General features: G+C 31.6%; 1 protein-coding gene across 2 annotated transcripts in view; it reads left to right on the plus strand.

Moving 5' to 3' along the window:
• CSMD3 (CUB and Sushi multiple domains 3) overlaps positions 1–12,062 on the plus strand; it is a 621,464-nt gene that overhangs the window by 372,828 nt on the left and 236,574 nt on the right. For both annotated transcript variants that reach the window (XM_008642636.2, XM_017746102.1), the window contains 2 exons: positions 3,565–3,752; positions 6,193–6,381. In XM_008642636.2, the coding sequence (XP_008640858.1) occupies positions 3,565–3,752; positions 6,193–6,381 (377 nt within the window). The remainder of the gene's footprint in view (positions 1–3,564; positions 3,753–6,192; positions 6,382–12,062) is intronic.

Here is a 12,062-nt window from a genome sequence, read left to right on the forward strand (position 1 = left end):
GAAACTTCTGTTAAGTTTTTGAAAAGAAAATTGTCATTTCAAATAGTTGATTTTTAATTCAGCAATTAATTTAAACTACACATTTGGTGTGGACAGTCATTTCAAAGTAAAAAGCATTTGCCTTTGTATTTGCAAAATACAATGCCAGCTGCATTTTTTCTTCGTGCCTGAGTTTTACTAAATCTGACAGTATCTTGCATACATTTTTTGTTCGCAATATATAAATGCCTTGTCATAAAATTGCACAACCTCTATTACTCTTGTAAGTAAGATCAATAAGAACAAGATGTGGTCTCTTTGGATCACAGAGAAAGCTTCTATCCTCTTTATAACACTTTTTTTTTTCCATTGCTGCTTATTTTTGACACTCTCATTACTTGTCAGAAATTGGTCTGATATGCATACTGCTCAGATGCAGCAATCCAGAGACGCCCTACTCACATATAAATGTTTACTTTTATGTATCTTTGTGAAGAAGTACACTTAAAAATACATCTAGGTATGTTCACACAGATGCACTTAGATATATATAGTTACGTCTGGATGCAAAGAAAAAGTTATTCTATAAATCAAATGATGAAAGAAATCTTTATAGTGTAATAAAAGAAAACATTTTGTAAAATACTGTCATTTTTTTATTTACACATTGTTATTTTTCACAGTTTAAATTTGCATTCTGAGTCATTTATACACTAGCTTTTTAAAGACTCATTCTAGTCTTGGCTACCCTTGTTCTGCTGCTCCTGCTTGCAAATTTTCAGCTACACTTTCTTAAAAGAACAGGATAATTTTTTTTGAAATATACACTTTTAAAACTATAGCCAAATCAGTTTCTTATACAATTAAAAAAACCAATTCATATTTTGCCCAGTTCTTTACATTTCAGCTTTGTCCTGAAAAACACACATACTTTTTCTAGCCTTTATTGGTGCAAATACCAAAACTTCCACTATACGTGTGGTTATTTGAAAGGTTTTTAATTTCTTGGTCAGGGAAAAACATTTATAGTACATGTCTAGAACTTTTAAATAATTTTTGGATTTTCTAAGTTTCCCACTTGCAGAGTAGTTCCCTTTTAACCTTCCCATCTTCCTATATCTTCTCTCTTACAGCATTGGATAGGAGAAAGGTTCTGCATTCCATGACTGTATGCTAAAGTGTTCCTGTGCCAAGGAGATAGAGACATGTGAAAAGAAGATCTACACATAAAGCAAATAAAATAACTATGAACTTTTGTGCTTTCAGTGTGAAAAAATAACTTTTTCATATATTGTTATATGATTGTGCATGTATATTTTAAAAAGTTTATTTCTGTTCTACAGGCATAACTAAGATAGATAATCTGTTGGTATTTTGTTATAAATCAGTATCTTTTTAGGCTCAATTGAAAAGACAGAAGCGAGAAATGGCAATGCCATTCTTCATTGTAATGAAGTGTTTATCATGAAGCCTAATTATAAGTATTTAAATGTGAGAGATGCTGATAGCAAACCACTGATTGGAGTACTAGTCACACTTGTCTCTTGAGCATATACTGTGCAGCAGGAAATCCTGACACTGCATTGAGTTGATAAGGGTGTCTCTTAGAAATAAAGATGTGTTTTATAAATATTCAGGGACCTTTATCTATTCGAATAAGGCCTCTTAAAAAAAGTGTATGTGGCATCACCTGTGTTAAAACTTGTTTCACTCCTGTCTGCTTGTGAGTCCTCCGTAAGATTAGATGTCACATAGCAGTGAAGACATCCAGGTTAATTTAACAATAGTGATCAGTTAAGTAGGAAGGAACATTGGAAGGGTCTTACATGAGAACCGGGTATTTCTTACTCAGTTTTCTAAAAGCCCCTACTGTTTTCTCACACCAGAGAAAAAAACAGTATGTAAATATAGCAGGTATCTTGAACATCAAGAGGAGAGATATTGAAGGAAAAAGTGACATAAGCATCAGATTTATAAATTAAATTTAAATTGACCAGTTTTTAGCCAAATGACCAAGCAAAAGCATTGAACATAATCCCCCCTTCAAATTTGTTTCAGTTCATCTCACTTGAAAGTGGTTCTTACATTTTCTTTTTTGGGTGATTGTTAATTTTTTTCATCTTCATATTTTTCTGCTGTTTGCGGTGGTGCATATAGACCGAGTACTTTTGAGAGGATTTCTATTATGTCTTTGGAGGTTCAACTTAATTTCAACTTGACTGGCCTGATAGTTGCATTGCATTTATAAGGTCTGTGGCTTTTTACACCTTCTGTCTAAAGTATGCTTTTGATACAGGTGCTAAGAAAGCTAAGCAAGACTAAATGATCTGTTTCCAAGATTTCTCTTGTGTTGTGTGGATTGCTGGGAAGAAAAAAGAAAAAAGAGCAAATTATTGCTTAGTAGCTTTTCAGCAGCATGACATTGTGAGTTCATGTGGGAACTAACAAAACCCAAAATTTTCAGTTTTCCTGCTTCTAGGATTATCCCACTTCATTTCTGTAACTGTATTTAGTGGGATCAGAACATCAGTAAAAGAAAACACATTTTTTAGATTTAATTTGTCTTCTTGTCTTTTGCCAGACTCCTTTAGATCTTTAGGATCAGATTCATGGGCCGTAAATGCTGAAATACCAAGTTCCTCAGTATATTGGCTTTACTCATGCAGTTCTTTGAAAGGATTTTACAAAGCTGAATTAGGCATCTAAGTAAATCAGAGGGAGAATTAAGACTACCTGAAGGGTCTTTGTAAGATTCTGCTGTTAATTGTTGCTTTTTAATTCTGAAAATGTTTTTCAATAATCTATCAGAGTCCATTATAAAGCAGTATGATTGATCTCAATTCTGTCATAGCAAGAAAGCGATAAACCACTGTCAAAATACCAGACAGGTGTTTGGAATTGCTGATACCATCTAAAACAACACAAGCAAGGAGATATCTAGCAGCACTATCACATGCAGCTTTTCCTTGCTAGGGAGAGCACACATGCTATATTTAAACAGGCATTTTGTTTTTCAGTGCTTTCTAAAAAGGATTTTTAGTTGTGGGGTTTTTTTCCCATAACTTCTGTGCCTATTTTGGGCTGAGTCTCAGCTGGCAGAAAGCCACTGGAGTCAAGGGTCAAGTAATTCTATCCCTGCTTATAGACAATTGTAAGGTAGGAACTCCAGAGTGTGATTCTTTGATGTTACAAAGTACCTCGATGATATTTGTACCAAATGGATCAATAAACCCTCCATATAATTTAATTGATTATTCAAAATAGCAAAATAATTTTGTGTTATAAAATAGCATATGCAATTAATATTAATCTTTATTAACAAACTGTTTCTGGCTTTTGTTTCCTGCCATACAAACCAGCTCCAGTATTTTAAATTTATTTTGCATCTTTCTAAGGATCTAACCTGAAATTTTATTGTTGCATAAAATATAAAGGATAATTAATATTATTGCACTGATACTGCAAAATAGATTCGTGGAGAAAAAAATATTGTCAGGAAAGGCACATAGTTTAAAAATATGGGTTTATAGAATTTTTTTTAACTGTCTCTTAAATTTGTGCCTCTGTGTGTTCCCACAATTCCAGATTTCAGACTGAACTCAATTATGATGTTTTGGAAGTTCATGATGGACCAAACTTATTATCTCCACTTTTGGGATCTTACAATGGTACACAGGTCCCACAGTTTCTGTTTAGCAGTAGCAATTTCATGTATCTTCTGTTTACAACTGATAACAGTCGTTCTAACAATGGATTCAAAATTCACTATGAAAGTAAGTAATTCTGTGTTGTATTATTTGATTTCCCTTCACCCTCAATGCTTACCTCAGTACAGATGTCATCTTGGGTAAATTCCTGTTATTTCTCAATCTGAGAAAAATTTAGTAATGTTAAACTGCAAAATGGATGACCATTAATTTTATTTATATTTAATGTCATTGATGTACTGCTCTGTGCTTTAAGAATCAAAAGATGAAAATGAGAAGCCAATACCTTTCTTCTGGTGTCTGCTTTTATGTCTTAATATTCTGATATTTTATACATTTTTGTGTGTGTAAAACGGCATGAGATAAGGATTATGCAAATTTAAGAAAATAATTGAATTAGTGTTCTGATTAATGTATCTGCAGCTCTAACTGAAGGTAGGGGAAAATGCAGTTTATATAATGACTTGAAAATCAAGAAATTGAATTGGCTAATTATGAATTTTTAGGGTTCTAAAAGCCTGCCTATCAGATTTTTTTCTGACATATAAATATTCTTTTGTCCGTATTATATTCATATAAACTATGCTGCAGAAAGTATCTGTAAGATTTCATACTTTATGAATCATTAAAATTCCTACAAGTTGAAATATTACAATTCAATTTACATTTTGTTTTTCTAAATATAACTTCTGTTTTAATAATTCCTACTTATATGACAAATAATATTTTTACTGTAATCACTATCTGATTTGCTTAGTAAAGGTCATAAGCACATTGTTTGTCCATTCCTGTTTCATACTTCTACTTGTTGGAATTACCACCAAAAAATTTTCAGATGTTCTTAATTTTTAACATTATTTTTTGTAATTCTCACTATTGCTGACCACTAATGATAAGGATATTAAAAACAATATGCATGGAAGTGGTGTTGTCAGATAAAAAAATTTGGATTGATTTGAACTCTAGTGAATGTTAAATTCAGGCTGTTTATTGAAAAAAAATCTATTATTCCAAAATGGTTAACTGTCCTAGCATTCATCCCCAAACTTCCATTTGTATCATCATCTGCATTATGAACAAGTGATGATTTTGTTAAGTTCTCATCCATGCTGAAGTTTGAAGGAAAGCTATCTTAACACATCAGGAAAACTAGATTAAGACTGCCAGCAGCGACCACTAAATTTGAAGGACTGAATAATGTTAAATGGTAAAAATTATGCTTTGGGAATGTGAACAGAAAAAAGAGGAAATCTGCACTTCATACAAATAAATAATGTTTCAATTAAATAAAGTTGGAAAGGAAACCTGAAATTTCTTTATAAATAAATTCTTGAATTTCATTATAAAATCCCATATTTTGTAAAATTGATTCACACCCTACAGTTCTCTTTACACTAGTGGAGAATAAAAGCTAAATTTATGCTGTCAGAGAACATTGAAAATATATATTCTTAATATCTGTACACAAAATAAACAATTTTCAACAGTTGCTTTTCTGTTTAATAGCTCCTGTTTATGCACAGAAGTCTAGTATTCGTTTTATTTTTGCTTAATTCTTACTGGTTTCTCATCTTCTATTATCCGGTACAATCCAATTCTGTTTTCCTTTTTGGGTATATGAATAATAATGATCAATGGTCTCCTACTCATCATTTCTCCTCCCTTCAAATATTGTATTGAAAGCTTTTATATGGTCTTAATCTTCATGTTAATTATATCTTTCCACACTGAATTTCTTTGTAAGGAAGGATTTTTTATGACTTCTGTGTAGGAATAAAAGGAACGACACCCATAAAAAAACTTGCACTGAATACTTCTTATAATTTACTAACTTCAGTATTATTTGTAGAGGGTTGGAGTTTTTTCATTATTATTTTATAATGAACTTCTTTATATGAGCTTTTATATGAACATGTCAGTGGGAAATAATCTAAAAGGTTTCATTTTCTAGCACACATTGAAATTCCCTTTATCAAGTCAACTTCTCTTTACTCTTTTCTGCTATTCTTTATCTTCTCAATGTCTCACATATCACATAACACTAGGTATAAGTGCGATTTATGTAAATAATTGATCTATGTAAATATTTAAAATATCAATATCAAAAGAAATGAAAATAATTTTAGCTATGCTAGCAAATTTTGATCAGGAAAATATAAAGGCTGAAAATCAGAATTTTGATTATCAAATCATCAATTTTTGGTCATCAAAACTTTTCAATATCAGCATCAGGTACAAAATCATTTGATGTTACTGAGACAGCATCAAACTAAATTATGTGATCTTTTTCTTATTTTTTTCTGCAGCAGTGGCAGGATTCAAATTGTGATCCATATCTTGTAATGGTAACACAGAGAAGAATAGTGGAAAGATAATTCACAGTAAATGTGTAATAGTGAAGCCTTCACCTTCACTCACATCACAAGAAATTACTTAATTAATTAAAAAAAAATCTACAGTTTATTTAACTTTTTTCTTTTCTTTTCTTTTTCTTTTTTAAATCTAGGTGTAACTGTTAATACTTACTCTTGCTTGGATCCTGGCATACCAGTGCATGGACGTCGTTATGGACATGACTTCTCTATAGGTTCCACTGTCTCATTTAGTTGTGATCCAGGTTATAGGCTGAGTCATGAGGAGCCTTTATTATGTGAAAAAAATCACTGGTGGAGTCACCCACTCCCAACTTGTGATGGTAAGGATTAATAGATTTAGTAGAGAGTACTTTAAAATATACAAATTTTGCCAAACTATTTTTAGCCAAAATGAGTTAAATGCCAGAGGCTGTAAAACCTATATTTTTAGGAAAGAAAAAGAATAGTTCGAAGAAATAAATGTCATATATCTCTGTGATGAGACATATAATCATAAAAGCAGAGAATGATATATAGTTATTTAATTCTGCAGATTACTGAAGGTATGTCTATTTGAATTGTAACTGTGACCTAACTGATTGCAAAATTTGTGTATATCTTATTGTAAAGCACTTATTACAGGCTACAAATATTTTTGTTTGGTTATCCATCTATGGACACAGATTGCTGACATACAAAACATGAAATGAAGTTTATTTGTACCTGACTCAAAAACTGCATTTTCTCCTGTTTCATGGTGATCATTGTGTTTCTAGATTGTTAACAGAACTTGACACCCTTCAATCACCGTGAGAATTTATTAGGGCCACATTATATCTGATGATTATTAAACTAGACAAAAGTGGGATCAACTAACAGGTCTCCACCATATCATTAAATCTGAAAAGTTACCTAATATTTTCAGCCCTCTCTTGTAATCTGAATTGTTCATTTTAATATTTTCCCAGTTGGGGTCATATCAAATATATGTAATATTAAGAAAGTAGATTGTAATGTTCATTAAATTATGTTATTTAAGATGTTTGCTCCTTAAAACAGTTTCCGTCCTTGGAGCATGATACATTTTTTTGACGTTAAAAATGTTTTTAGGAATAATAGAACTATTTAATTCTAAGGTAGTATTTAACCAAAGAAAGTCTCCTGAGCTTTTATGAGGTACAGAATATACATGATATTGTATTTTTCTGATACAGTTCTTAGTGTCTCAGGACACTAATTTTGAAAGAAAAATCTGAATGAAGATTGATGAAGAAGCTCACTGAACCATGTGCGATTTGCCATATGGAAAACTATTCATTTCCACTGTATTACTTTATTTAAAAAATTGTACGGATTTCCTTTGCCTTCACATTGTTTAGTTAGGAAATGCTTTAGGTTTTTAGATTTCAGTAAGTTGAAAGTGTCAGTATATGACAATACTCAAAATCTGTGGTGGTAGAAAGCGGTAAGAATGATCACATGCCTGAAAGTGGCCCTCTGTAGCTCTGCAAGCCCATTTTCTAAAAGATTCTGCATCTCAGCCAGGTTGTTGCAATGAAGAATTGCAGAGTTCCCACGGTTTGCAGTCAGGGGGACTATATTTTGCCGTATAGGCCACAAAACTAAGATGTGTTTTCTCGTGGTCATAGGCACTAGATGGTGACCATGTAAAACAGTATAAACACACTCCCTATGAATACTGTGCTCTGTTGTGAAATAAACTTACATAAGATAAATTTCTTCTTAAAGATGCTGAACTAGTATGCAATTCATTAAGTAAATGAGGTTTCTTTTTCTCCAGAGCACATTGCTAAATGGCAATTGTCCATTCAATAAATATGCTTTAAAGGTAGGATTTAGTACACTTATTCTACTAAATTTTATCAGTTTATGGTTGATATAATTTTAATTTCATTGCTGAATTTCTTCTTCGGGGGAATGTTTTTTAAAACAATCCAGAGCCCTTGCACCCCAGAGAAAATAGGGCATTTCCTAAATGGGCTGTTCTTTGCATAAACTACGAATATGGGTTTGTATTAATCATACCACTAATAAACACACCAGTCACTATTACTGCAGATTCAATATGTTACTCTGATGGTTTCTGAGGAGACAAGTTCTTTTTTGGTTGTTCTTTTTGATATTTTCATCTCTTTTTTATAATTACATTATGTAGTGATGTGGAGACAGGCCATGATAATTGTGCAGATAGGTCATGACAACTCATGAGTTTGTGTAGTTTGGAGAAATGAGTACAAAAGGAAAAAATTTTAGACTTCTTAAAGCAAGTTCTTCCTCAAAGAACATGGTGTTGACTGAAATTCTATTCTTTGAAGGAAAGTAATTTTTTCATTATGTGTTTGATGTTGCACAGGTAAACATCACCAAAAAAAGAGCTAAAATAGATGGTTATGAGCTTTGCTGAGAAAATATTGCTTGTATTGCATTTATACCATGCCAACTACTAACTATATATGATTCACTTTTTACCTACGTATCTGGAAAGCTCTGAATTTTTTAACTGTAATCACCACCCAGTGCTTAACTAAAAAGACCAAATTTTGTCTTATAATGTCCCTTCTATACAAATACTATAAGAGAATTTTGCTTTTAAGCTTTGAATATATGTGAGGAACCCTATTCTACCCAGTATACAAATTACTGGAATAATCCCATCAAAAATTACAGGAAAATTAATGTAAAAGTTAGATATCTAATTAAGAGTGTAAAGTGCTCTTTATTCCCTTCATCATAACATGAAATTGAATGCTAATAGATAATCCTTATTCATTACTTGAATTAAAAATAAATATTGTCGTTCAACCTGATCGTCATTTACTTAAGAAAATTAATAAATAGAATGAAAATAATTCAAGCAAGATAAAAAACCTTTAATGCTTATATTGGAAACCCCTAGATGTCCAAATGAATTAGCAAATATGACTTATGCAGTATATGAGGAACATATTCAGGGAATAATGCAGAGGTGTTACCTCCTTTCTGTTGACATCTCTAAAATAAAAATAATACTTCCATTAAAACACAGATGTTAAAAAACCTGCTTCAAATATTCAGTGTGGTAGAGGCCAGAATTGGAAATGGAGAGCACGTCTGGTCTATTTTAGATTTAAATAAGAAGGTAAAAATGCAAGTTTATATTGTGAGTAATCTAGGCTACATTAGATTCTATTAAACTAGTCTCTTGTGGAATATAACTCAAGTCCAAGGTTTCTTTCTTGAAGCTGAATATGTTAATTTGGCATTGCATTTTCTAAAATTTGGGAAGACAAATGCTGATGTTTCTTGGTCTATAAAACACAGTATGTAAGATTCAAACTCTAATTCACTGTTTCAATAATTTCAAACTATTTTATATGCCACTTTTATTATTCAATTGCACAATAAATGAAAATCATCTCAGAAATAAATTTTTAGTTGGAAGTTAGAGTCAATTAAGCAAATGAATGTAATGAGGCTTCTGTGTGTTTGTTCATATATATATTTGTATTTAGACATATATCTACACAAACATATTTCCATAAAAAGAGATTTTTTTTCTTTTTTTTCTTTGCACTTCTTTCTAAACTAGCATGTGTTATTAGTCTTCTTTGATTATGCTTGAAATCTAAAATGAATTGTTATTACTAATCAATTATAATTGTGGGTTTTCTCTTCTCATTACTTCTGAAAACTAAATAGTTTTAAATTATTAGTATTAACAACAAATTGAACTTAGGGAAAAAAGTTGTGGTTTTTTTCTGAAAGCTTGTCTTCATCTTAAGAGTATTTTATCTTTCCAGAGAAAATTGAGATACATCATTGTATGTTAGTGTTTGAGTTATGGTTAGTGATCTATGGCTAGTCTCTTGAAAAATCTCTACATAAGAAAATGATAGGTGATACCATTTGAAAATGTGAAAAATGCTGATTTCACAGATATCACCATCTTCAATCAGGCTCAAAAACAGTGGCGTTTTTTTGCTGAATTACTAGTGAACACTCTATGTTGAAATACATCGAAAAATGCATTTATATATATCTTTATCCATTTCTATATGTATATATATGTATTATTTTCATTTGATTTATTAAAATAACTGATATGTTTTCTTGATATTTTCTGTCTTTTTTGGATATGGGCATCCCCTTCCTCTCACATCCAGATTTCTTGACATTTCATATCACCATAGTCTTCATAACTCTGAGACTGACTTGTGTTACATAAAAACCAATTAGTTTTAAATAGATAGTAGCTTGTATTTGTAGAGCTCAGGTGACAGCAAACATAATCAGTCGTTGTTGAGTTTTATTGTAATGTATAAAAAGCAAAATTTAAGAGGGTTTCCTGTGAATAAGCATTAAGCTAGCTATACAGGATGCCACCTGCAGGAAGAGAATATACAAACTGACTTCGGCAGTAAAATATAAATATGTTAAAACTAGAACAGAGGGGATGTAATAATAAAATGGAAAGAAAAAACAAACAAACAAACAAATATAAGCAAACATGTCATAATCTAATGTGAAGTGTCCTAGCAATATGTTTCTGTAGCATAGCTGCTTGACAAGGTAGCTAAGTACTTGCAATTGTTAATGCAGGGATTTTAGAGATGGAAAACATGTCTTACTGAAGTAGATTAAAAAAACCTGTCTCATTACTGATCCAAAATCATAGATTCTTATGTGGTTTGCCAGCCTACCCCAGTGAGCCCCAAAAAGGAATAAAACATAATGACAGTTTAGCAGAAGATCAAATGGGTAAAAATAGATCATGAATAAATTTAAGCTAGAAATTATTAGGCTATTTCTAGTATTGCAAGATTGATTTCCTGTAACAGTTTTATAGTAGCATGAAATATGGCCTGAAGTGGAACTTTACTATGAATGACACAAGTCAAGTGTTTTTATTGCAATTATTCATGTACTTTAGGGATGAAGCACAGCCTGCGTATCTCCCACTGAGACATGAGTATCCTGACTAAAGATTCTGAAATTGTTTGGGCCAAAAATTGCTTTCAATATATATTGGGCCATTTTCTAAGCTAGGCTTGCTTGCTGTCACTTTTGTGATTGATCATGTTACTGAGAAAAATGAATGCAGTTGCAACAAAAAAAGTGTCAGTAATCAACCTAATATTGTAAGAATTTATTTCAGCTGAACATCTGATGTAGTCACCAAACTCCACTATTAAATTAGAGTCTTCACTCATAGTTATCCAAAACTTGCTTGTTAAATTGTTACATCATTTCTGATCACCACAGTGCTGTGAAGGTGCTTTATATATATATAATATATATACTTCTAGGTACCTATCTGTATTTCATACAGTCACTTTTATGTTTTGTTCTCTTTACTTTTTGTTCTTTAGTTCTTGTTGTTTTGTGTTTAGTTTTGAGGTGTTTTGGGGTTTTTTTTATATTTTGTTTCTCACTATTTGGAAACAGTAATGCAGGCATGTCTTGATTCAGCTTCCCTGATTGCATAAAAAAAGAAATTTTTAATTAGTCTGTTAACATAATTTTCCATTTTCTACATTAGAAATCAAAAATAGTGCTTCAGTTATTTGCTTAAGTATTCATTCTACTTTTTCTCTTTCCTAGATTCCATCTCTGTGTAATTAGATAAAGTGAAAGAAAGGTAGAATTTAGAAATATGCGTGTTTATCCTTTGCTGTTCTTATTTTTATGTGGTTCTGTTTTCCTTTGCACTCTGAAAAACAGTCAGATACTATTAGTGATATTACATGCTTGGGCTGTTAGCCATCTTATCAGGGCCAGTTGCATATCTACTCTTTCAGATTTGTCAACTTGGCTTTATTTTCTAAAAGGCCGGTCCCTTGATGTCTTTTTCTGCCATCTGCTAGCCTTCATAGAGTTACACTGAGGGCCTGATGGCATGCCATAGATGTTTTGTCACTATTTGCATTCCTGAAAGGTTTTCCAAACACCCCCTGTAAAATATATTATTTGTTTGGTCTATATCCCATGATTATAAAAACTGACTGTATTTTTTTTATTTAAT

Source organism: Corvus brachyrhynchos, unplaced genomic scaffold (assembly GCF_000691975.1).
Source record: "Corvus brachyrhynchos isolate BGI_N302 unplaced genomic scaffold, ASM69197v1 scaffold28, whole genome shotgun sequence".
Lineage (NCBI taxonomy): Eukaryota > Metazoa > Chordata > Aves > Passeriformes > Corvidae > Corvus > Corvus brachyrhynchos.